This window comes from Peromyscus leucopus, chromosome 9 (genome assembly GCF_004664715.2).
Source record: "Peromyscus leucopus breed LL Stock chromosome 9, UCI_PerLeu_2.1, whole genome shotgun sequence".
Taxonomy (NCBI): Eukaryota; Metazoa; Chordata; class Mammalia; order Rodentia; family Cricetidae; genus Peromyscus; species Peromyscus leucopus.
The window spans coordinates 60,895,900-60,923,576 of NC_051070.1; the positions used below are offsets into that span (position 1 = coordinate 60,895,900).

General features: G+C 43.4%; 1 protein-coding gene across 3 annotated transcripts in view; it reads right to left on the reverse strand.

Moving 5' to 3' along the window:
• Positions 1-3,811: 3,811 nt before the first annotated feature.
• The window catches only part of Rnaseh2b (ribonuclease H2 subunit B), a 59,725-nt gene continuing 35,859 nt past the window's right edge, over positions 3,812-27,677 (reverse strand). The window contains exons 7-11 of one of the 3 annotated variants that reach the window (XM_028884179.2): positions 27,175-27,280; positions 25,896-25,977; positions 24,072-24,114; positions 16,526-16,606; positions 14,504-15,043 (exon numbers count right to left, since the gene is read on the reverse strand). In XM_028884179.2, coding sequence (XP_028740012.1) covers positions 14,930-15,043; positions 16,526-16,606; positions 24,072-24,114; positions 25,896-25,977; positions 27,175-27,280 — 426 coding nt within the window. In that variant the 3' untranslated portion in view covers positions 14,504-14,929. Of the gene's footprint in view, positions 4,332-14,503; positions 15,044-16,525; positions 16,607-24,071; positions 24,115-25,895; positions 25,978-27,174; positions 27,281-27,677 lie in introns of those variants that run through there. The other 2 variants (XM_028884182.2, XM_028884181.2) reach the window with 2 other exon arrangements.

The window sequence follows — 27,677 nt, forward strand, 5'->3', positions numbered from 1 at the left end:
ATTTAATTGGGGCTGGCTTACAGTTTCAGAGGTTTAGTCCATTTTCATCATGGTGGGAAGCATGGTAACACACAAGCACAGAGAGAGAGGGAGACAGAGAGACAGAGAGAGGCAGAGACAGAATCTGGGCCTGGCATGGACATTTGAAACCTCAAAGCCCAACCCTAACCCAAAGACACACTTCCTCCAACAAGGTCCCACCTCCTAACCCTATCAAAGAGTTCTACTCCCTGGTGACTAAGCATTCAAATATATGAGCCTTTGCAGGCCATTGTCATTTAAACCACCACTCTTACGTTCCCATGTACATAATCCAACCAGGCTGCAACAATGAAAGTGACCACCACTGTAAAGCCTGTAAATGTTGTGTGAATCTGTAACTCTGGGCTAGTCTCTCTCCAGAGTACTAGCTCAGCTGAGTCACCCAGTTCATCTTAGTTGGGATTTCAATTGCTGTGAAGAGACACCATGACCACAGCAGCTCTTACAAAGAAAGACATTTAATGGGGTGGCTCACAGTTTCAGAGGTTTAGCCCATTATTGTCACAGCAGGCCGTGGTGGCGTGCAGGCAGACGTGGTGCTGGAGCTAAGAATCCTACATCTTGATCAACAGGCAAGAGGAAGTGGACTGAGACACTGGGTGTGGCTTCAGCATATGAGACCTCAAAGCCCACCTCCACAGTGACACATTTCCTCCAACAAGGCCACACCTCTGAATAGTGCCACTCCCTTTGGACCATTTTCTTTCAAACCACCACCTAGTCTAATGAACAAATTCTTTACCTCTCCCACTGCAGCTTGGTCTCTTGAGAGCCTGATTTCCCATAACATCTGCAATACTGAAGCTTCGTTCATTTTCTGTAGCATGACACCTACAAACTATGAGAGCAAGTGCAATATAAATTAAGATTATACAGTTTTATTTGCTTCCAGAAGTGGCCCAGATCACTTCAAAACCACTAGCATGTAGCAACTATGCCTCCCAACTCACCCCTGTGGAACTCCTTGGAGAAAGGCAGCAGCTGCACTGGGACCTGAGTTCCTAAAGCAATTTCATTACTATCTGCTGGGAATTTCCTGACAGCAAAGGTGAATGTTATTTCCTGGGCTCTTGAAGGCTGCTTATGTTTCTCTGCTCTGTAAACAGGAGCAGAGGCCCTCAGCCTAACTGTGACAGGCCCTGGGACAGCTAAGATTCCTTCTAAAGCTCCAAGAAAACCTCAGAACATAATTAATCCCAGCCTCCTCCTACATGTTGACACAATTTAAGCCAATGCTACGTTCTTGACTAAGGAAGAGGGTCAAGGGGTCACACCCAGGGCCTCTGAGACTGTTGCAGGGCTAGAAGACCCACTCTTTGGTTTCTGACAGCATTCGCTAGGTGCATACTTGGTGGGAAGCACAAAACAACGACGTATGTATCACATGGTTCTCCAACTAACTTACTAACTGAGACATGAGTGAAAGTAAAAATTCTGAGGGAGACTTTTCAAGGAACCAAAGCCATGAGCAAACCAACAGAAAATTTCAGCTGTTTTGATATGAGTTATATGTGTTTATGTAGAACATTTCCAAAAGAGGGGAAGTAAGAGAGGAAATAATACTTGGGCTTTCACTATAAAAAATTAAAATAGGGGCTGGAGAGATGGCTCAGTGGTTAAGAGCATTGGCAGCTCTTCCAGAGGTCCTGAGTTCAATTCCCAGCAACCACATAGTGGCTCATAGCCATCTGTAATGAGATCTGGTGCCCTCTTCTGGCCTGCAGGTGTATTTGCAGATAGAGCATCATATACATAAAAATTAAAATAATCTCTAATAATTTTTCTTCCAGTTTAGACACCCCCTCTTCAATTACTTCTACTAACAGTCTTACATGGACTGAGGAGTTGGCTCAGTGAGTAAATTGCTTGACACTTAAGCCCCATGACCTGAGTTTGGATGCCCAGAATCCCTGTAAAAGCTGGACAGAGCAGGCAAATATATGGGAAACAGGAGACTGAGACAGAACAATCTCTGGAAGGCTGGAGCCAGCCATTTTGGTCTACACAGCAATGAACATGTCTCAGACACAGTAGAAAGGTGAGGAGACGCCCTGAAGGCTGTCTTCTGGCCTGTACACATGCAGCAGCATTCACACCACCTGCAAAAGAGTTCACACACAGACACGCACACATAGACTTACCACCCCGTGGACACACACTCACACCTATACACAGACACACACCACCACCACACAGCAACAAAGCCCCAGAGTGAAGCTGCACCTTTGCTCATATGCATGGTTTCCCCTAAATCTACGCTGCTAATAGTGGGTGTCTCTGCAGAAGCAAAGGGAACGCAGTGTCCACACTTCTGGAGCTGTTTCTACATGGACCTCTAGAAGCTGGACCTCTTCATAGTCTCAGCCACAGGGCCCTCTGCCTCCCTCACCGTCGCTCTGAGAATGACTGCTTTCTGAAAGTCCTCCACAATTTGGCAGAGTGGGGAGTCTTCCTTTATCTGTCCCTTCTCATTCACCCTCTGATGTTCAACAGGTGTGCAGCCAGCACCATGGGATTTCTCCATCACAAGTCCTAGTTCTCCACCCTTGGATGAGCAGACCATGCACCAAGGATCAGCCTCTCTCCTGGTGGCAGTGGGTATGGAAGGGAAGAGCTGGCTTAAGGCATCAAGCTCCAGATCTGTCAATCTCCTTTAGTTTATCCGCGAGGTTTTTCTGAAGGATAACAAAATAAGATTGGGTTCTTAGATAAAGTGCTGATGTGAATTGTCTGAAATGAACTGCAAACAGTTAAGAGCAAACAGCAACTCTAGAGCTTCTGGGTAAAAGAAGAGAGCAGCTAGATGCTGATGACTAAGACAAGGACCTGTACAGGAAGAAGACTAGAGTCATCTAGGTTCGTGGGTACCACTAGTAGGGGGTGTGGTGGTCCAGAGACCAGTGGAATGTGAATTTGGGGCACAACCAAAAATGAATTTCCAGAGATGTCTTTCACATCACCAGTAACCAGTGATATGTGGAAGAATAAGAAAGTGAGAGGGGAGGAAGCTATAGAAGCAGAGGTGGATCTCTGTGAGTTTGAGTCCAGCCTGGGCTACAGAGTGAGTTCCATGACAGGCTCCAAAGCTACACAGAGAAACCTTGTCTCGAAAAACCAAAAACAAAGAAACAAAAAAGAAGCAGAGGGTAAGATATGGCTGGTAGGTAGAGCTCGAGGTAGAAACAATCACACCAACAGGCTAGTCACCAGCCGGGCCAGCATCACACTTCTGGGACCATGGAGACTATCAGGAAGGCTCCCATGCTAAGTCTTGGGAGGAAAGAGAGAACAGTTGGGCCTGCCTGGGCTGAGGTCTTGACGGGAATGACTTGCTCAGGACACAGAGCTGACTACTGCAGCTTGCTACTGGTGGCAGGTACCTTAAGCCAAAATATGCACTATGTTGGGAAGAAGGCTATGGCAAATGAGACTACCGGAGAATGAGATTCAACTCGGCTGAGGGAGTCAGAACTCAGAATTATTCCCTGGAGAGGTTGGGGGTGATGTGTGAAGAAGGTCAGTTGAGCAGCAGCCAGCCTGCCCTGCTGGATGCCCAGTGAAAGAGTCACTTGAACTTCAGACATTTCTGCCCCAAACCTCCCACTGCCTCCTTAAAAGAGCCTTGCTGGGCATTCCCCAGAATTCTCCACCGAACTGCTTTTTGGCATCCATCCCTGCCCCCTCTCTCCTATACATACTCTGTCTTGGCTCTAATAAATAACAGCAATACACACACTCGACAATTTTTTTTAAAAAGAAGCCATGTTTATAACTCTAAGAAGTTGTAAAATTTCCATATTAGGCCATCATTATTGCATTAGAGGCTGCCAAGTTGGTAAGAAGTAAAGAAGTATTTAAAAGGTTGAAACTTTGTTCGCCAGAGTCTGTAGTGTGAACTCCTTCCTGTGTTTACATCAACCACACAGGCGTTCCCAAAAGCAGGAAGCCAGCCAAGTCAGGTGGAGGGATGATCTTGCTTTCACAGGAAGCCTCTTCTGGACATTTTAAAGTCTGAGGCAGTGGCACTCCTTGGATCCACACTCTGGGGTAGCTTGTACAGCATAGAACACCCTACCAAGAGCTCCCAGGAGAAATGGGCATGGCTGATCACTGGTCCTTGGACAGACACCGCTGGTGCCTTGTGGTTTTCCTGAAGTCACAGAGTGCTCTTGGAGGTACAGAAGATGTCTTAACCCTTTGCAGTATCTGAAGTTGCACAGGAAGCAGCTAAGCCTTGCGTGGGGTTGCATCACCCGTCACTTGCCCCTTTTTCGTCTTTGTGGTGGCATCTAGAAGGGGAGAGGAAAAGGGTCACTGACAGCTCAAGCACCATTTACAGAACAGAAAAGCTTGTCTGGGAGCATGGATCCTGAGAAGTAACAGTGATGTGTTCCCTTGGAGATGCCCCCAGCTTGGCCATTTCATCCTGGGATAAAACCAGTTGACTGCGAAGATACTATCTCTCCAATGTCCACTACAAAAGAATGTTTAAAACACAGTACAGCCGGGTGGTGGTAGCACACGCCTTTAATCCCAGCACTTGCGAGGCAGAGCCAGGTGAATCTGTGAGTTCAAGTCCAGCCTGGGCTACCAAGTGAGTTCCAGGAAAGGCGCAAAGCTACATAGAGAAACCCTGTCTTGAAAAAACAAAAAACAAACAAACAAACAAAAACCCAAAATAAAAAACAAACAAAAAAACAAAAAACAAAAAACCCCAAAACACAGTACAATGTTCCTATCACTAGTGGAATGGATGCCACCACTGTGGGAAAAGAAGAGAAACAGAAGTAATGCATGCACACTTGATTCTAAGATGAGTGATTACTAGGTGATTTCAGTTTTGCTCTTCTCCTCCCCTTTCCCTTTAAAACAAAACCCATAAATCTCAGGAGGTTCCTAAAACTTAGAAGATTCATAAGGCAATGGCTAAGATCAAAAACACTGAAGACAGCTTATGTTGAAGAGGATGTGAAGCAAGGGGAACACTCCTACACTGTTGGTGGGAATGCAAACTTGTACAGCTACTTAGGAAATCAGTATGGTGGTTTCTTAGAAAATTGGGAATCAGTCTCCCTCAAGACCCAGCTATACCACTCTTGGGCATATACCCAAGGAATGCTCAATCATACTACAAGGACACATGCTCAACTATGTTCATAGCAGCATTATTTGTAATAGCCAGAACCTGAAAACAACCTAGATGCCCTTCAACTGAAGAATGGATAAAAAATGGTACATATACACAATGGAGTACTACTCAGCAGAGAAAAACAATGACATCATGAGGTTTGCAGGCAAATGGATGGAACTAGAAAATATCATCCTAAGTGAGGTAACCCAGACTCAAAAAGACAAACATGGTATGGACTCACTCATAAGTGGATACTAGATGTAAAGCAAAGGATAACCAGACTGCAACTCACAGCTCCAGTGAGGCTAGCTAGTAAAGAGGACCCTAGGAAAGACACAGGGATCGCCCAGCGATGGAGAAATGGATGAGATCTACATGAGCAAACTGGGGGTGGGGGTGGGGGTAATGGAGGGCAAGAGTTGGGGGAAAGAGAGCTTAGGGAAGCAGGAGGTCCCAGCTGGATCAGGAACAGAGTGGGAGAACAAGGAAAGAGATACCATGATAAATGAAGACACCATGGGAATAAGAAGAAGCAGAGTGCTAGAGAGGTCCCCAGGAATCCACAAAGATGACTCCACTATAGACTACTGGCAATGATCGAGAGGGTGCCTGAGCTGACCCACTCTGGTGCCTGGATGGCCAAACACCCTAACTGTCATGATGGAACCCTCATCCAGTGACTGATGGAAGCAGATGCAGAGATCCACAGCCATACCCCAGGCGGAGCTCCAGGAGTCCAATTGACGAGAGAGAGGGGAGATTATATGAGCAAGAGATATTGAGACTATGATTGGAAAAAGTACAGAGACAACTAGTGGAAACACATGAACTGTGAACCAATAGCTGAGGAGCTCCCATGATACTGGTCTAGGCCCTCTGGATAAGTGAGACAACTGTTTAGCTTGAACTGTTTAGGGGGCCCCCAGGTAGTGAGACCCAAACCTGTCCTTAGTGCATAAGCTGGCTTTTTGGAACCTAGTGTCTATGCTGAGACACTTTGCTCAGCCTTGGTGCAGGGAGGAGGGGCTTGGACCTGCCTCAACTGAATGTACTAGGCTCTGCTGACTCCCTAGGGGAGACCTTGCCTTGGAAGAGGTGGGAATGGGGGGAAGGCTGGGGAGTGGGAGGAGGGAGGACAGAGGAATTTGTGGTTAATATGTAAAATGAATAGAAAAATCTCTTAATAAAAAAAGAAAAATATATATCTCTATTATCTGATTTAAATAAATTAAGTTACAGGAAAAAAAAAGATTGTTAAGGCAACTGGAAAGTTATAGAAGCTGTAAGAACTGCTGGGGTGAGGGGCCTGCACTTCTTCAGGGAGGCTCCAGAATGCAGCTGTTTTGAGTGGTCACCCATGTTGGGTGGGCTCTTTCATGCTGCAGCTGCCTTTGAGTCACCCACGGTCCTGTAAGGACGCCCCTACTCCCAGTTCTGTAAGTACTGCCCCCTCCAAGCCCCTCACTGCTTTACAGGGCTTTCCATGAGTGGAATCATCTTTGGCTTGGTGGTGTCCTGTCTAGATCTTTGTTCATGTCTCCCCGGGAAAAAAACCACACAACAATGACTGTGCTTGTTTGTTTTATTTCTTTATATTTTTCTGTCAACTTGACACAAGCTAGGGATATCTGGGAAGAAGAGGCCTCCATTGGGAAAATGCCTCCATCAGATTGGCCGGTAGGCAAGCCTGTGGGAAATCTTCTTGATTCATAATTGATCTGGGAAAACCCAGCCCACTGAGGCTGGTGCTGTCCCTGGGCAAGTGGTCCTGGGGTGTATAAGGAAGCAGGCTGAGCAAGTCATAGAGTGCAAGCCGGTAAGTACTTGTGGTCTTTGCTTCAGTTCCTGCCTTGAGTTCCCGCCCTGATTCATTTTATGATGGACTGTAATGTAAGATGAAATAAACTTTTCTCAAGTTGCTTTTGGTCATGGTGTTCATCATGGCAATAGAAAACAAACCAGTATAATGGCTGTAAGCTATACAGAGAATGGTGTAAAAAAAAAAAAAAAAAAAAAAAAAAAAAAAAAAAAAAAAAAAAAAAAAAAAAAAAAAAAACCCAGGAAGCCAAAAGAAAGAGGCCCAAGCTTGCATTTCCAGAAAGAAGAATGCTTTCTTGGCTCTGCTACAGTCTATATCACCTCACTTTGGGCACCTGTAAAATGGGGGCAGGATCTCTCTTTGATTTTCTTTGGATGGTTGTAAAGATTAATTAAAAAATGATATGTAATTGCTATGGAAACTATAGAGTCCTACTAAACATAGCTAGGAAACCTTTAGTCCAGTCTGATAGCCCCAAAGAGTACATCAACCTGAGAAGTGTATAGGTATCAGTACATAAGAAGGTATGAAAATGGAATCCTTCCAATTATTCAAACAAATCAGGTCTTCCAAGCACTGAGGGAATGTCCTTCTGCTGTCTGCCCAGGCCTGCACTCAGGTTTCAGAAAAGGCTTTGTAACAGGATATGCTTACATGGTTTTTAGGTTAGTATTAGGGGAAAGGATATTTGGGAGAAAATATATAAAATGTCTAATCAAGCTGGGCCATCTTCACAAATAGAGGAAGACAGTCAGTCTCCAAGCTGTAAGAAGGGGCTAATTTTTATACTGGGTGAGCAGGTGGTTTCTGAGATATAGCAACAGGCTGGGGAAGGGATGTTGGGTATGATGGAGAATCTGGAGTCAGAGGCCCTAAGTTCACATTCTGCTGTTATTTATTAGCTGTGTGACCTTGGCGAATAAGGTGACCCTGCTCCTTTTCAACTGTAAAATGGGAGAAATAATGGTGATCTCAGCCTTCACTGCAGCAAACTGCACAGCAGACATGGATGGTAAGGAACTTTTCCTGGACAGTAGCTTTGCACCTCCAGAGGAGAACTTCCTCGTGAGTTTAGGGCCAGCGTATAAACTTCAAGAGAAGAACGAATGCTGTGGCACACACCTGTAATTGCAGCACCCAGGAAGTGGAGGCAGGAGAAATGAGGAGTTCAAGGCTAGCCTCAGCTACATGGTCAGTTTGAGGACAGCCTGGGCTATGTAAGACCCTGTCTCGAACAACAAAGACAAAGCAGAAGATGAAAGATCTGTGGACAACTTGAGTTGGGATCAGACTGGACCTCAAAGGAAAGAACTTTGGTTAGCCTCCAAGTCCCATCCACTCCTTTAACAGTCCCTCTTTCATGTGCTTAACGTCTTGCTACTGCATGCACCCTGCCTTGGACTGTGCAAGACAAAGAACTGAGCAGCACGCAGCTCCTGATGTTGAGATCTGGCCTCCATAGGGCCAGAGAAGTGAGCGGCACTGAGGCAAGACAGAAAGACAGGAAACTTACAGCAACACAAGAAAGGAAAAGACTCATCACTCTCATCATCATCCTGTTGGAGCCTCTCCTTGGCTGCAAGTCAAGAATTTTACCACAGCTAGCCAAAACCCAACAAAAACCAAGCGAAGACTACCTACCTAGAGGCAATATCCTTTTTCTGAGGTATTTCTCAAACAAGAATGTTAAGGCAGCCAACAAACCATGGTTAATGCCTTGGCACTCTGATGGTATTTGTGAAGTGTTAAGTTCTATACAAGTGTTAAGTTTTGAAAAATATTCATGACTAAAATTACGAACCATATTTATAGGCAAAAGAGGTACCTGGACTTCTTTGTGACTCATACCTAGTAAGAATTCCTTTGACTTTTTTTTTGGATGTTTGTATTTTCACAGCACTAACTTCTTCTCTGTAAACCTGTACTATGCACCCCATAAACTTACAGTTTGAGTTTGTTTCTCAGCACCTACGCGGAAACCTGGGTTTGGTGGCCATTGAATTTTAGTCTTCTTCCCCAAAGGAAAAACATTTCTAAATTAAAAATGAACATAACAAGCCATTTTTACTTAATCTTTTGAAACATATAGATCACATCATTTGAACAATGCAACTCAAGACATCATATATCCACATGCATGCATACACACACACACACACACACACACACACTTGTAGCCTGAAGTTTTCCTGTGTCCCTCCAGGTCGGCAGCCGCTTAGATCCAAGTAAACATACAGAGTCTTATATTACTTACAAACTGTATGGCCTAATGCTCAGGCTTCTCGCTAGCTAGCTTTTACAACGTAACTCAGCCCATTTCTATTAATCGATGCGTGGCTTACCAGTACTTTCACATCTTGCTTCTCCTGGTGGAGGCTCACACCATCAGCCCCACTCTTCTCCTCTCTAGTTAGAATGTACCTTCTAACCTTATCCTGCCTCACCATTGGCCAAACAGCTTTATTTATCAACCAATCAGAGCAACACATATTCACAGTGTACAGAAAGACATCCCACAGTGCAAGGGAGCACGCGTGAGCTATTCCTCCTCCTGCTGCAGCTAACATCATCTACCTAGCTTCTTTGGCATCTTGTTCTGCAACTCTAGTTGTTACAGGGAATAAATGAGTTATTAATGCCCAGCATTTAGACCAGTGCCCATTGCAAAAGCTATCCTGTGTCTGCTGTGACTGATGTTACTAGTTCTGGGGTTGACCACATGAGAGATGGAATAGCAGCACAGTTTCAGGGCATCTTAAAAAGTGAGGAGTATTCTGCAAAATAAACAACCGCTATTCTCAAATGGTTCAATGCCTAGGGCCTTGAAAGATAAAAGAAACATTAAGGCAATCCTGCAAATTAGGAAATTCCAAGACTGGGAACCTCACAAAATTCAAAATCATAAAATAGATTCTGGAACAGAGAATATTAGAAAGGTAAAACTCCCACAAGGTCACAGATTAACAGACCAACATCGTTATACATATCCTGGTTTTGGTCACTGCCGCATGGCTATGCAAAGGATTATTATTGAGGACACAGGGCTAAGGGTACACAGAAACTTTCCTTACTATTTTTGCATTTTCCCTATAAACCCAAATACCATTTCAAAAGGAAAAAAAAAAAAAGGCTGGGATGTAGCTCAGTGATAGAGCACTTGCCTAGCACACTCAAGGACTCCGGTTTAATCCTACCACTGTCAAAATTAAGTAAGTCAGGACAAACACAGCATAGAGAAAACCAGAAATCAGCCCAGAAATGACAAGGGCAGTGGAGCTGGCAGACAAGGTCGTTTGAAGTATTGTGACCGTGACATGGGAACACAGTGGGCTTGGGAAGACACAAGAACCAAAGGACACCTAGCGATGGCAGTATTTGAAAAATAGCACCAATAGAGATTGATGGAGGGCAGACTACCACAAACCAGAACACAACTGAAACCACAGAGGAGCTGTCAAAACAGGGAAGGACTGAAAACAGAAACTCAGTGTCAAGATGACAATTGACTGGCCTGGCACACCTGGAGTCCCCAAGTCTGAGGGTGTGGCAAGCGACGAAGGAAAACAGCAGGGAAATATTTGAAAAAAACAATTGCCTAGAGATCTTTAAACTTAAGGACAATTATGCACTCAAAATTCGAGGTGCTTAAGCATGTATGTCAACACCAAGAAGCCATGTGAACAGTCAGCTTGCTGCCACTACTCAGAAACAAACTCTAACAGGAAGGAAAGCCACCGCAGGTGTCCCCCCCAGACTGCCAAGTCATGTGGCCATGGTTCTGAAGAGATAAACGGAGCTGATCAACTACCTGGGCTAATCAAGAAAGGAAAGACGATGTCCATGACCAATATCAGACATGCAAAAGGGTACATCACAACAGATGCACAGGAGGAAGGAGGCATGAAAGGAGAAAGGCTCCCTGGGTACAGAAGGGACAACCACAGGAATGGAGGGAAGCAAGAGAGGACAATGGGTAGATATAATTAAAACATTATCTACATATATGGAAACCTAGCAGAGTTTGTAATTAACACATTCCAATAAAAAAAACGAAAAAAAAAAAGACAAACTACTAAAACTGGCATAAGAAAAAGGGGAAAACTGGAATGGTACTATGAAAATTAAAATTGAAATTAAAGACTTTTCCAGAAATTCTAATATATAAGGAAGAAACCAACATCTCCCCAAATTCCTTTCAAAGACAAGTTATTAAAAGAGGTTCCTTGGACTCTTCCAGAGGACTGGGGTTTGATTCCCAGTACCCATATGGTAACTCACAACCATCTGTAACCCATTTCAGGGAATCAAGACGCCCTCTTCTGACCACTGCAGGTACTGTATGCAATTGGTACACAGGCATACATGCAGGCAAAGCAGTCATACACACAAACAAATAAAAGAATATTTTAAAAAATTGTGAAGGTGTTTTCCAATTCCTTTTAAGGCTATGTGTTGTTTAGCCGTTGGTTGTTTATTTTATTTTTTTATTTCTTGTTGTTTCAACTTGACACAACCTCAGTCATCTGAGAAGAGGGAACCTCAATTGAGAAAATGTCTCCATCAGATTGGCCTGTGGGCAAATCTATGGCCACTGTCTTGATTACTGGTTGATGTGGAAGGGCTCATCCCGCTGTGGGTGGTGCCACCCCTGGGCAGTGGTCCTGGGTTCTATAGGAAAGCAAACTGAGCAAGCCATGAGGAACAAGGCAGTGAGCAGCATTGCTCCAGCCTCTGATTTGGTTCCTGCATCCGGGTTCCTGCCCTGCCATCCCTGGATGCCTGGAAATGTAAGCCAGATAAACCCTTTCCTCCCCAAGTTGCAAAGTTCCTCCCCAAGAAGGCAAACTAAGATTGGCAAGTTTTATCCTGTTACCCAAATCAGATAAAAGCGTCATAGGGAAGGAAAACCACAGGCCGGTATCCCTCATGAACAGGGCTATAAAAATCTGTAACAATACGTTAGAAAGATCCAGTACTGTATTTGAAAAGAGTAAGCACAATCAAAATCAAGCTTATCCTAGGAATGCAGAGATGTTAGTCCTTTCAACCATCATAACTCTGATATTGAAATATTTTTGTTAAAAGTTTTCTGGTAAATTATTTGGTAAAATTTAACATGTGTTAGCATTTTATCATAGGAATAGAAGAAAGCTGCTTCAGCCTAATAAAGGAATCTAAAGACCAATACAGATGATTGGTACTGCCTTAGAAAGATTGATACAAGTATGTTTGGAGGCGTGTATACATGCACTGTACACAGACTGAATCATTTCCTAGATTTGGACACTGAATGGCAACATACGGCAACAGTGAATTCACTTACTACCTAGACTGTGTATCTAATTCCTTGGGGAAAGCCTGATTCAGATGATGCAGGCAAAGTACAAGAACCTGCCTGTCCTGACTGTACAAAGAAAAACAATGGTAGCAGCATTGTTAAAAGATATAAATGTAGGGCTGGAGGCAGCCAGTAATGTACCTACAGTGTAAGCAGGGGACCCAAGTTCATATGCCCAGAGTCCATGTAAAAAGCCAGATGTGGACACACACATCTGTAATCCGAGCACTGGAAGTGGGAAGGGGGCATCAGATGGGCCCTGGAGTGCTTGCTGGTCAGCCAGCCCAACTGTACCAATGAGCTCCAAGTTTAGTGGGAGTCCTTGTTTGAGAGCGTAGGACAGAGGTGGACAGAGGAGGGCATTTGATAACAACTTCAGGCCTCCACACACCCACAGACATGTGCAGCATGTATACACACCCACAAACACAGATAATACACACACACACACACACACACACACACACACACACACACACACACACAATACTAGAGCAAGCTGGAAGGGTCCCCCACTGGCCCTTCTGGAACAAATGAGCATCAACTCATATGTAAATCATTGGATAGATAGGAAAATAATATAAATTTATAGATGAACAAATGGGAAAGGTAAAGTTCTTTAAAGAAAGTAAATACAGAAGACATGAGTTTAAAAAAAAAATAGAGCCTAAAACTAGTATTTGAGAAATTATATGTGAAATAGATAGATACTTATAAAGTCCAGGAATATTTACCCAAAACTTATTAATCACAATGATAGTTGATAATAATTTACAGTAGCAAACTAAAACTTTTGGCTATCACCTCAAGTGACTGAAGAAAAAGAATAATCCTCTATATGATAAAAGGTTAATGTGACAATGTTCAACATCATTATTAATCAAGAAAATGTTAGTTAAACCATTCCGAGGGCCGGGGAGCTGGCTCAGTAGGTAAAGCAGTTGAGCTGAAATCCCCGGAACTGACATGATGCCAGGAACAGTAGCCTAGCAAACTCCATAACCCAGCACTCTGCTGACAAGGCTGGACGCAGAGAAAGGAGACCCCGGAAGCTTGCAAGCCAGCTAGCCTGATGCACAGAGCGAGCAAACAACAAAGACCCTGTCTTAAGGTAAAGAGCACCAATACACACCTGAGGTTTCCTCTGACCTTCACACTGTGCTGTGGCACATTTGTGTTTGAACTCACATATATACACATCATATACACACATCCACATCCACACACAAAATTTAAAAACCATAGTAAGATGCATTTTATTTAACCTAAGCAACCAAATACACTGCTTGTTAACTTTTTTGTGAAATGCATTTCTACAAATATATATATATATATATATATAATATCTTTTGAAGTTAAATTATAATTGCACAATTTCCCCTCTCCAACCCCTCCCATGTATCCCTTCTTGCTCTGATCCACAACCACTTATTTTCTTTAACATATACACACATACACATTCCTCAGTATATCAATACAACCTGCTCAATCTATAAAATGTTACTTGTATGTCTGTTTTTAGGGCTGGCCACTCAATATTTAACACCATCGGTGTGCTCTTCCTTGGGGAGGACTGTTTCTAGCTCTCAGCATCTCTTAGTTGCCTGTAGTTCATTGTCTAGGGCTGATTGCCGCTCTACCACCTCCACGACAGCAAGTCTGTTGGTGTTGCCCCATGTGGATCTTGTTTAGGCAGCCATGTTGACGAGACTTCATGGGTAAAGCTTCCCTGTCATTTCTAGAGACATTCTCGCAGCAGAAGCCCATTCTTCTGGCTCTTACAATCTTTCTGCCCCCTTTTCCTGATGACCCCAAGCCTTAGGTGCAGGAGTTGTATAGGAAAATGGTTATTAAATGATTAAATATCCAAATAATTGAAAATTATACTGTGATTTAAAATAGGCATTCATGTATTTATTTTTGGCAGTACTGGAGACTGAGCCCAGTGCCTCAAGCATGAAAGGCAAGTGCCCTGCATCCCCCACCACCACTGAGCTCCACCTCAGGCCTTAACAAGCCTGTTTATGAATACCCAGAAGGCTGGGGAAATGCCTACAAAATGACAGTGTGTAAAAAGCAACAAAATTACTATTAGAGTTCTTGAAATATATTTATTTTTTATTCTAAGAAAATTATCTAGCTGTGTCTGCATAATAGAAAGGCTAGTGACTGCAATTTTATTTCTTTACTTTTTTTTTTTTTACAAAGAACATGAATTCATACAAACAAAATATGGCTCATTATAAGATTTACCAAAATGCACCATTTCATTGTCCAGCTCATTTCAGTTGAAGCCACACAGGAGGGAGCAGAGAATGGCTGGCCACCACTGAAGCCTTCCAGAGGAAGCTGTGACTGTGACTCTGGTCACTTGATGACTTCTCACCACGGCAAACATTTCAGAGGCCCCCGTCGGTAGCTCATGCAATACTTTGTTAGACATACAGTCCAACCCCAGCAAGTGCTGGCAAGATCTGAAAACTACTTTTCCGTTCCTCAGCGGAGTAACTAAGGTCAGGACGGCAGTGGCAAGAGGAGAGACAGAGCAAGCAAGAGGCAACCTTCTTTTTCTGCACCATTAGATTTTATTTTCAACGCTTCAAATCTTTCCAGCTTTTTTATTTTTTGCACCAAAAAAAGCATCAATACTTTTCATTCCACTCTTGTCAACTTTAGCCAAAGCCTTCTGAGCTGCAGTCATTTTGCTATTTTTCTGTTAATAAAAACAAAGAGAGATTTGCAATATTTGTAAATCATCACACACGCAAGTTACATAAGCCTGAGTCTGGGTTCAGTGGGGACATGTGTCCTGGAGTGGAAATAAGTCTGCTATCTACTCAGGACCCAGACTTCTAAAGAAAACCTGCCCCACTCTGAGGAGTTGGAATGCTCCAAGGATGGTTCCCTCTGGGGATCATTTTGAGGGTGCGTTAAATGTAATGATACAGACAATGGAGGCTGCTGTGGGATGTTCTGTATGGCAAATGTGTTGCTCTGATTGGTCAATAAATAAAACACTGATTGGCCAGTGGCTAGGCAGGAAGTATAGTTGGGACTAACAGAGAGGAGAATTGAGAGAACAGGAAGGTAGAGGGAGACACTACCAGCTGCCGCCATGACAAGCAGCATGTGAAGATGCTGGTAAGCCATGAGCCATGTGGCAAAGTATAGATTTATAAAAATGGATTAATTTAAGATATAAGAACAGTTAGCAAGAAGCCTGCCACGGCCATACAGTTTGTAAGCAATATAAGTCTCTGTGTTTACTTGGTTGGGTCAAAGCGGCTGTGGGACTGGCGGGTGACAAAGATTTGTCCTGACTGTGGGAAAGGCAGGAAAACTCTGGCTACAGGAGGCGATGGTGGCGACTGTTGGGGGAATTACAGCCTGTGTTCTTCACCCAATGATGAACAATTCCCAATCTGATTTTGTTTGTGCTCTACAGAAAACCAAGGGCAGAGCTGTCATATTCAAAAGATGGCCTGCAAGACAGTGTACTCCAGGCTGCCGCCTAGCTGTCCCAGTGAGGTGACAAAAGGGAAGTGCTTTCCAGAGAGCTGACTCCACATCACTCTGCCCTGGACATTTCTATCTGGTCCCTGTCACTGACTCTCTTCAGTGCCATGGTGGGTGTAACCATGGGGAAGTGAATGGCCTTTCCCAACCACATGACTGTGTGCCAGGACCAGTGTGGCAAGGGAGGTTTAATGCCACGCACTCTCATAATGCTAAACGAGAGGGCAGAGCAGAGACCTAGGTAATGAATGCAGCCTGTTACTCAGGATGTAGGCATAAAATAAAACCCAGCAAGAAAGGTTACTCAGCAGACACCTGCAGGGTGAATGCTGAATGGTGGAACTGGTACATTTGTTATTTACTATAATTTCTGGGAACCTTCTTGGCAATAGGATTGAAAAACAATTCATGGAGAAACTACTGCCCTTTCATCCATCACTATGAACACACAGCAAAATTCAAACCCTTTCTGTATACCCAACGCTTTTCTTGGATTTGCAAAATGTATTAATTTAACACATTCACTATCTGAACGACTGTGAATGAATTATGATGCTAGAAATGCAAGTTAACCATTTTTCCTGGTGAAAACTATAAGTGTAGCCTATAGTGCAACCAAGCTTGGAAATGTGAGGCCACTGGGCCTGTACAGCGTGCCAGTACACCTGGGCACACATACCTTGCCAGTCTTCAAGTCTTTAGTGTTAAACTTAGTGTAATCTTCTTTTGCTTCTACAGGCTCATCTGATGACTTTAGTTTCTGCAATGTTAGAGCAGCGAAGCAGCGTCAGACACCATCCTCTCACCATCCGTTAAAAACAAACAAATACACCCTGGGGACCCAGAGGACTCCAACAGGTTCACACTTTACAAACTTTTACATTTGGACAAGAACCTCAGGGACGAAGCCATTTGTCTCCTCCAGGAAGCAGCCAAGGTGGTGATGGGCCACAAATGAATAGGTACACGGCTCGGCCCTCTCAGCCCTTCAGTGACATAAACCCACGTTTTATGCAGCAGGCATTGTGGACTTCCAGGGGTTACAGGCTGCAGGGACAGGGGAGGGGCCCAATGAAAGGCCTAGAAGTTGGAGTCAAAAATCCCCTTCCTGCTGCCAGGTGGTCCATGCCGCCCAGCCCCGGGCCTGCTCTACTGTCCACTACTGAACACAGGCAGCATTATTCTGTGACCACCGACTTGGCACAGTGGGAGCCTTGCCTTTTCTCTTCCACTCAGCTTCCCCATTCATCCACACAAAAACCCGCACAGCAAGCAGCCCGAGAACAGAGAACCCAACCAAACACTCCAGGTGGAAGCAGAGAATGTGGAGTCAGATCTCAAAATAAAGTAAAACATTAATGATAATAATAAAACTAAAGTACATTTATTTACGTGTGTGTGTGTGTGTGTGTGTGTGTGTGTGTGTGTGTGTGTGTATGTGCACGCCACAGTGTACATGTGGAAGAGAAAGGACAACTTGAAAAGCTTGGCTCTCTGCTTTTACTGGATAGATCCCAGAGACCAAACTCAGAAACTCAGGACTGACAGCAAACATCTTTATCCCCTGAGCCATGCTGTCCCTGCCTCATCTCTCTTTTTTTAAAATGATCTTTCTTAAAAAAAAAAAAAAAAAATGACGTGTGTGTGTGTGTGTGTGTGTGTGTGTGTGTGTGTGTATGTGTGTTAATCTCAAGTCTTCACACACATTCTGTGTCCATTAGGCTCAGTGCAGCTAAGTCAAACCTTCACATATTTTCACTATTCACAAGATCCCTTTGCACCTATGTGTTGTAGAATATTATTTTAAAGTGTGTTACTTTTGTTTATGTTGCATTTGTTTAACTCTGTGAAGTTGTGTTACTGTGCCTGTCTAAAATGCCTGATGGTCTAATAAAGAACTGTACGGCCAATAGCGAGGCAGGAGATAGGTGGTGGAGCTGGCAGGCAGAGAGAATATATAGAGGAGAAATCTGGAAGGAAGAAACAGCCAGAGAAAGAGGAGGACTCCGGGGGCCAGCCACCCGCTACACAGTAAGCTACGGAGTAAGATTTACAGAAGTAAGAGAACGAACGGGTAAAGCCCAGAGGCAAAAGGTAGATGGGATAAGTTAAGTTAAGGAAAGCTGGCAAGAAACAAGCCAAGCTAAGGCTGGACATCTATAAGTAAGAATAAGCCTCCGTGAGTGATTTATTTGAGAGCTGGACCCCCCAAAAGACCAAAGACCAACCAACACCACCTATGCATGTGAGAATTCTGTGCACTTAATATCAGGTGATCATAATATGGAAGGGAAGTCCCACCAGTCTTCTCAGATAAATCAGAGCTGAGTGGATGGCCTTGTGCCATGCAGAGGGCAGATTGCAGGGTGATCACAATGTGGATTTGCACAGACCTTTTTAAACTCTTCATGGGAATACCAGGCGCATACATGTCAGCACCAGTGCCCTTGGGAAATGCAGACTCATCCCTGCTTCCTCTTTCATACTCTGCATTTGCTGGACAAAGAACTGGCAGAGCTGTGGCTCCCAGCCCCCAGCACACAAGATAAAGACACGGGATTTCTGAAATTCCTTGCCAGGAGAAACAGAGAGAGGAAGATGTTCTTGGCCACGGAGCAATCTCTAGCAAAGGAATCGTCAACAGCAAAGGCTGGCTTTCTATACAACAACGACCTACCAGCACAAAGTAAATGGATGCATGCCAGGTGTGGGGGCACACATCCGCAATCCTGGCACCTAGGAGGCTGAGGCAAGTGGACTGCCATGAGTTCAAGGTCAACCTGGGCTACAGAGTGAGTTACAGTCCAGCTAGAAACATTGAATGAGACTGTCAAAAGATAAAACAAACAAAAGAATACACCTTCCCATCAAGATATGGTGTGGAGGGGCACATGATCTAGACAGGCCTTCAGCCAGGACAGCAGAGCTGACAGCTGGCAAAATGAAGGCTGAACATGAAATCATGAGGATGTTTGTGTCCCTCTCTAAGGCAAGTATTTCTCCATGGACTCAGGGAGTGTGCCCAGGTGCTCGGAGATCTGGCAGAAGTTGCAGAAGCGAAGAACAGGTCAGAGGTGACTCACAATTAGTGCTGTCCTTAGCCTTGATCAAAGAAACTTCTCTTTGAAGCAGTCTGAGTCCAGGTGATGAGAACATATGGCTTAGTGAGTGCTGTTTAAATAATTTTTGTTGTTGTTGTTGTTGTTATTGTTGTTGTTTTTCAAGACAGAATTTCTCTGTGTAGCTCTGGCTATCCTGGAACTCACTCTGTAGACAGGGCTGACCTCAAACTCAAAGATCTGCCTGCCTCTGCTTCTGAGTACTGTGATTAAAGGTGCTAATTAAAGGTGGGATTAACACCTAGCTTCAGCTGTTTAAACAATACTATATCATCCAGTACAGCATGCTCTCTGAACACCAGAATCCCTAGGACAGACACATGGAGTAGGAGTAGGAGGCAACAACTACATTACGGACTACGTTTCCCATGCTGCCTTTCAGGTAGGAAGCACTCCTTTTCTGTTTACATGATTTGTTTTCCTATTGAAAATCAAATGAGCTTTTTTCTTTTTTTTTTTTTTTTTTTGGCCACAGGAGGTTTTTGTTCTCCCTAACCTTTCTTTAGGACATCTGCATTAGTGTTTGACAGGTGTACCTCTCTTCACCCGACACTCTCCCTGGGGTGGGTTGCATCCGTTTGCCACCCCCCCACTAGGGCGGCACTTGTCTCCCGCCTTATACCCTTATACTGGGTCAGTGAAAGAAAATGAAAGTACTTTCCAGCCTTTTCAGAGAGATTCCCTCCTGGATAGATCTCTGTCTTGTACTGACTTATCTCCTTTTCTCCTTTCCCCAGATGCAGAGTCCCTGATGCTGAAGGAGACTCAGCTTCACTGCTTCCTCCAGGCCAGCAGCCCATCCTCAGGTCCCGCACCACTGCGGGGAGGAAGCGGCCCCCGCTGGGCTCTCTGGCTCTCCACCTGTACTGTGGCTAGGCTCTAGCCACAGGGGATTCTGGCTGCTGTTTTTCTAATACTGGCTTGAAGAAAAGACAAAACTAGCAGAGAGTTTTGCCATATTTCAAGAAGTTTTTTGTTTTTTTTCTAGAGCTATTACAAGTGATTTTCCCATACTGAAGTTATTTCTAGGTGAATCTAATTTATGCCTTTACAGAAAGAGAAAAAAATTTGAGAAGTAAAGACCTGAAAAGCTTTGTTTTTTTAGAGAGAGATTTCTAAGTTTTTCCCAAAGTTTCTGTTCTCTAAACTTTGATTTTATGGTCAAATGGAAACTAATTTTGATTGTGCAGTATTGTAATGGTATTTGCTGGTGGAGCAGAGAATTTTGTTTTGTCCATGTCTACATCAGGGAAAATTCTTTCCTATGCCATTCAGGACTTAAAGCTAAGCTGTTCATAGGCCAAAAGCTTCCACGGGAATCTTTTTCTGCCTGTTTTTCTCATCTTTAATAAATCTTTTCTCTGATTTTCCCCCAGGATTTTTGCATTCATAGCCCCATAATTGGAGATTCAAGGACAAAGTTCCTCTGTCTTGTTGCTTATTTTATCCTAATTTTTTTTCTTAAACTACATTCCTACATTCTACTCTTATTCTAAACACTATTTTCTTCTTACACTATTTTCCTATAGATAGAAATTAAGGGAGAGAGAAAAAGAAAGAAACCTTGATGGAAAGAAATATACGCTGTAGCTTCACTTTTCAACTTCAGGATTCCGCCACCTAACTTCCACTCCCAAGAATAAAATACCATAGCCTTTATTATTCAATTCCTTATTGGCCTGCCTTACACCCGTGATGCCCCCTCTCTCCTTTCACCAAGTCCCTGGTCCTTGTTCGGGTGCCATTTGTGGAGGACCAGCCCCCACCTTTACCTGGGTACTTTTGAGGAGTGAAGGATAAGAGATTTAGATAGAAATATAGAGGGGAGAAAGACAGAAACACAGGATAGTCTTGGGAGGGCCTGGATCCTTATCCACTGGCCCCTTCTGTCTCCTATAAAGGGCTTTTTATAGAAACGCCAAGGGGTGGAGCAAAAGACTTGCCCCAAGCACAGCCAAGTGCAGCTTCTTCCAAATACCTGGTAACCACACACATGGTCAATCCATCCCCTTATGCAGCCCAGCTGGGTAAAGCAAGCTCAGATCTCACTAGCAAACCTCTGTGGGCTCCCACATACTATCTGCTTCAGTCTATAGTCACTGTGTGCTACAGTCCACAGTCACTGTGTGCTACAGTCTACAGTCACTGTGTGCTACAGTCCACAGTCACTGTGTGCTTCAGTCTACAGTCACTGCTTCAGTCTTGTCACAGTCTAAAGCAGTGGTTCTCAACATGTGGGTTGACACCTTTGGTAGTCAAAGGATCTTTTCAGAGGGTTGCCTAAAACCACTAAAAACACATTTACATTACAATTTATGACAGTAGGAAAACTACAGTTATGAAGTAGCAACGAAAATAATTTTTATGATTGAGGGTCACTACAATATGAGGAATTGTATTAAATGGTCACGGCATTAGGAAGGTTGAAAATCACTGGTCTAAAGTCACTGTTTCAGTTTTATCATTGTTGACTCTAAGGTCACTGTCTGGCCTTTACAGAAAAATTATTGACCTTGGTTCTAAATAAAAAATGACAAAACCACAAATTACTTAAATTTTGGAAATTAAAATAAAAAAAAACAGAAAACTGGAATGAAGAAGGATAAACTAAAGAAATATATTACTTGGTATGGTCAAAACACACTATGTAGATATATGAAATTCCTGAAGACTAAAAAATTATGTATACATATATAAAAATAAAAGGATAGTGATTCAACAGAGTTAGTAGGCAGTAGGGTAAGGGACCTGACAGACAGGTATGATAGGACATTGCTGTAATCTCAGTACTTTGCAGGTGGAGGCCGGAGGGCTATGCGTTCCTGGTCAGCCTTAGCTGTACATAGGGATGTTGCTTCAAAAACAAATAAGTGGAAAAACAAAATGAAAACATTTTAAAAATAAAGGAAGAAATATCAGGTGTGGTGGTGCATACCTTTAATACCAGTACTTGGGAGGCAGAGGCAGGTAGGCCTCTGTGAGTTCCAGGCCAGCCAAGGCTACAATGAAATCCTGTCTCAAAACAACAACAACAAAAAGAAAAAAAAAATTAAAAAAAGAGGAAAGAAAAAGAAGAAATACTTTATTCCAGAAAGTATCAATGGTGAAAACTGGGCTGGAAAGATGAATCAGCAGTTAAGAGCACCGGCTGCTCTCGGAGAGAAATTCCATTCAGTACCCAGCACCCAAATGGCAGCTCACAACCATCTGTAACTCTGGACTCTGCAGGCACTGCACATGTGTTACACGAACACACATGGAGGCTAAATACCCACATATAAAATAAAAATAAATAAATCTTGTTTTAAAAATACAAAAACTTTCAAGAATGAGTTTAGACTAATCCATAGATGATCTCTGAGTTACCAAGGAAGACAGACTTGAGGAAAAGAAATACACTTAATTTTTTTTGAAAAAGAGAAATCCACAAACATTCTCAGAGCTCCTACCATCTTTGTTAAAGCAGAGCAAGTATTTTCTCTCTGTCCTTTGTAGTTACTGCTAAAGGTTAACCTGAACGGAAAGTATCTGGGTAGAGCAGACTTTTGTAGATCTCTGCCTATCCTTTATGGGAGTAAAAAAGTCTCTGGGTGACACCCTAGACCAGTAGTTCTCAACTTGTGGGTTGTGACCCCTTGGGGGGGTCGAAAATCAGATATCCTGCATATCAGACATTTACATTATGATTCATAATAGTCAAAATTGCAGTTATGAAGTAGCAACAAAATAATTTTCTGGTTGGGGGTCATCACAACACGAGGAATTGTATTAAAGGGTCGTAACATTAGGAAGGTGGAGAACCATTGCTTTGGAACAATCAAGGTGCATGCTTATTCTCATCTTGGAGTAACACATAGGGATCTAATATTTGGCCAGAACTGTGAGGCAGGCTACAGCTGTGACTAGGTATAGCTAACACCTGGCTTCTCCATCTGAATCTGGCAAATTAACACAAGCTGTAGAGGAGTCAGGGTGGTAATCCTGAGACTATTCTGAAGAGGGAAGGCATTCCAAAAAGGCTGGGGAGATGAAAGCTTGTCATGCTAATAAGAGAACTGGAGTTTGACATCCAGAACCCACATAACAAAGTAGATGTAGTGGCGCATGCTTATAATCCTAAACTGGGGAGACAGAGACAGGCAGATCCCTTGGGATTTATGGCCCGTCTGGCCCTCCTTGGTGGGCTCTAGACCAGTGAGAGACAATAGGAAAACAAGGTAGATGATGTTTCCTGAAGAATGGTATCTGAGGCTGTCTCCTATCCTTCACAGGTATATGTGCTCAAGTGAACCCACATATGTGGACATGTGTGTGCACACATATACCCTTATATACACATGAACACAAACACACAAAGGATCCCTATTAACAGATGACAGTCATATATAAATATGCTTTTCAAATTCAGGAAAGCCCAAGTCATCCTTTCTTCAAAGTACTTTGTGTTAGAAAAGTCAAGCTCTGTATCCCTTTGTGCCAGTGACAATTTAATTTGGTAAAATGACTTCCAGTTATAGGTAGTCAATGCAAGAAGATTTCAGCCAGCATGGCTGCAGACATCTGTAATCCCAGACTTGGGAGACAGGCAGAAGGACTAAGTTCAAGGCCAGCCTGAGCCACATAGTGAGACCCTATCTCAAGGGGGAAAATTTTAATTATATTTCTATAAAGATTTATTTTTATTTATGTGTATGTGCGTATGAAAAGGTGTGTGCAGGTGCCCACTGAGGACAAAGAAGGCATCAAGTCCCCTGGTGCCCTGGAGTTGGAGTTATATAGGTGGTTGTATACCACCTATCATGGGTGCTGGAACCAACTCTGGTTCTCTGCAGAAGGAGCAAGCTCTCAAAGCTGCTGAGTCAGCTCTCTAGCCCTGACCATGTATGCTAACAGAAGAGTCTTTGCTAAAATAAACTTGCTTTACACCATCCAGGAAAAATCTACAAATGAAAACAGTCATACAATCAGAGTTCAAGTTGTACCAAGTCATGCAAGATAGATTTTTTTTTTTTTACTCTTTAAAATAGAATAGAAAGGCTGAAGTGATGGTTAATAGGTACAGTAGTTTTCTAAGTCCCCAAGGACACCTTGATCACAGTTTCTTACCTTCGATGGAGGGTTTGGAGATGAAGCTGGAGGTTCTGGAAGCCTAAGGAAGTTAAAAATAAGAATCATTGTTAGGGTATGTCTCACGTCTCATAGACAACAGAGAAGCTGTAGTGAGTCTTGTCTGGAGAGACCTGACCTTCACATACTGTCCAGCTCACCTCAGTGAAGAAGGCAGTTTCACTGAATGAATGACATCTTGCCTCTTATGTCCTTACACTAGTGATGTCTAAGCAAAAAGACACAGCTAGAACCCATTTTGTGGAAGTGACTTGCTTCACGTTCACCTCCGTCATTGCCTTTTGGTAGAGGAGTATTTTTGTTTGTTTGTTTCTTCATAAATGACAATGCTAGCATTCATTTAAAAGTGAAAAGTACTTCAACTGTTGGGGAAAGTCACATGAATGTTATCGTTCCTCTATCAAAGAGTAGTTTGGTTTGCAATATCTCCCACCCAAAATATTTAACCCAAATTTTAATGTAAAGAAAAAGTCAGCACAAGTAACAGATAGGAAACAAAGGCCTTTATCAATACAAGCAGCATGGGAATCCAAAGAAACATCAAGCAGAGAGACTCTTGGTAAAAGCAAGCTTTCCACACCCTTAACTAGTAAAGGAACCAGCTTCTACTTCAATTTTTTGAAGTAGGTGTGCTAGGTAGATTTTATTGTCAACTTGACACAACCTAGAATCACCAGAAAGAGGGAACCTCAACTGAAGAATGGCCTGTGGGTCTGTCTCTGAGGTACTGTCTTGACTGATGAGGGAGGAGGTCCCTGCCCGCTGTGTGCAGCACCATCCCCAGAGGGTGGGCCCAGGCTGTATAAGAAAGCAAGCTAATGAGCCACGTCTCTTATTACCACGCCTCAGGTTCCTGCCCAGATTTCCCTTGAAGATGGACTGCAACTTGTAGGTCAAAATAATCCCTTCCTTCCCCAGGCTGTTTTTGGTTAGTGTTCTATCTCAGTAACAGAAGGCAGACTAGGACAGTAGGACCTATGGAATTTGCTGTAAGGAACAACTATATTATCACTTATTTCACAATAAAGAAGAAAAAGGGTTTAATCAGGATCAGGAAAAGCTATTAAATCATCACACACATGAAACTTGAATACCAACTCCTAATATCTTGAAAATTAACAAGAAAAAGAAAATCTTTAAAATACATTAAAGGTCTTTACACAGGAAGGCCGTCTTGAAGACCAAGTATCTTGCTGCCCTTCAGGACAGTCTGCAGTGATCCGAGCACTCAGCACTGGGCTGCAGGTACTGGGTGGAGATTTTAACAGTGAAGGAGGCATCCTATAGAACTGTCACACGTACTTCTTTTTTTTTTTTTTTTCCGAGACAGGGTTTCTCTGTGTAGCTTTGCGCCTTTCCTGGAACTCACTTGGTAGCCCAGGCTGGCCTCGAACTCACAGACATCCGCCTGGCTCTGCTGGGATTAAAGGAGTGCGCCACCACCGCCCGGCTACACGTACTTCTTAAAACTATTACCATCTGCTTTCACTTCCCATCTCTCTCCTAAAATGACCACAAAGGACCAGATTAACTGCCGTAGGGATAAAAATTTAACACACGTTATCCTCTAAAACTTCACAAAGCTATAATTTTAACCCCAAACTTAAGTACCTACAAGCAGTTTCTACAAAATCAAATCATTCTACTTAATGTCTATTAAAAGTCCTTTCCTGGTCACAGTGTGTGATGCAGCCCAAAGATAACAACATCTCCTAACAACCTGACATGCCATGCCATCGAGGACCCCGTCAGAAGGGAGCACGAAGGAGCTTGTGAATCAGCCTGGAGATGAACAACACTTACTTCAAGGACTTTGATAGGTCATCACTTAATTCTTTAGGGATGTAATCAGAGATCAGACCATGGGCATAGCGAACATAATCTTCTAAAAGAAACAGAACAGGGAATGAACAAAAAATTATTACTAATAACTGTAGTGGTTTGAATCAAACTGACCCAATTCAAATTATTGCTCTAGGTGGCTTTGGAAATTCACTTAAACTCTAGTTTCAGTTTCTGCATTGGTAAAACAAGGACACTAAGACCCACCCATCAGACAAGAGAAATACAGTGGATGAGATGTAATAGGGGATGCTGCCACAGGTGTGACTGCATATGAAATGGCCCTAAATACCCTTTACAAATAAAGACTCAGGCCAGCTTTCTTAGTTGAAGCCTCAAATACAAATAAAACCACAACCTAGCTGTAACAGCAAGAACTATTTGCATCTCTTTTATATGGCTACTTTTTTGCAAGCCTGCTTCAGAAAAGAAGAAAGCTAATTACTGAACAGGGATGAGTATGCTCACTTCAAAGAAATAAAAAAAAAATAAGTAAAATCATTTCCATGATTTGTCTCTCCTAGGTATTTGCTTTGTAAGAATGCAAACATCACACACACACACACACACACACACACACACACACACACACACACACACGGTAATGGTGTTCAGCGCCAACCACACTACGTCGTGCTGAGGAGTAGCGGCAGAGTCTGCCTGGTGTGCTCGAGACTGGAGGTTCAGTTCTCAGAATGGATGGAAGGTAGGAAGGGAAGGGAGAAAAGATGGAAATGCAAACCAAAACAATTTCTTTTGCAAAGTGAACTGATTTCCACCGACAGAACACCAAGAGTTCTCTCAGGAGATGTGAGATACTGGGACTGTAAAGAGCAACCTCCCCCAGGGGCTCTGGGGCAGGACGATGGTCAGGCCCAAGACTGAAGGGCATGTAGTCTAGCTGAGGGCCTCCGTCAGCATTCCCCTGGCTTCACTATTTGCTAGCCAGGAATTTGGCACAGCCTTGCCTCTTATGACATCTCTGGTACACCTGTCATATTACAAACGCTCCCTAAAGGGTAGCAAGAGTCTTCAGAGTCACTGTCACCATGAGTGTAAAATACTATTCACCAGACAAATGATTCAAGCCACAATTAATGACCGGCACCCTTAAGGCTGGACACCATCAGTGTCTGAGCTCAGGGGAACACCTGCCCACACAGGAGAACAGGAAGCTTCTACAGTTTGAAGCCCTCAGACAGCAGACAAGAGGTTAATTCTGTGGCAACCCTTTGCTTACCTTCCTTGTCCCTGGAAAACTGATCACCAGAGAAATATGCAGATGACTGTACCCGGGCTCCCACAGTGACATTATTGGCTTTCAACGCTGCCACAGTTTGGTTGACCTAGGAGGTAAATGCAAGGATATACTTTGAACTTAACTTTGTAATGCTATGACTCTCCAGATGCCTTTTGGCCCACCTGATAGCCAGGAAATATTTAAGCACCTAGAACTATCTTTGCTAGCTGTGGTGGCTTGAATAAGAATGACCTCCACAGGATCATATATTTGAACACTTAGTCACCCAGGAGTGGGACTCTTTGAAAGGATTTGGAGGCCTGGCCTTGTTGGGGTAGGTGTGGCCTTGATAGAGGAAGTGAGGTTTCAGAAGCCCAGGCCAGGCCCAGGCCCTGCTTCTCTACCTACAGATCAGGGTGTATCTCTCAGCTACTGCTCCAGTGCCATGCTCCCCGCCAGGATGATAATGAACTAAACCTCTGAAACTGTAAGCGAGACCCCAG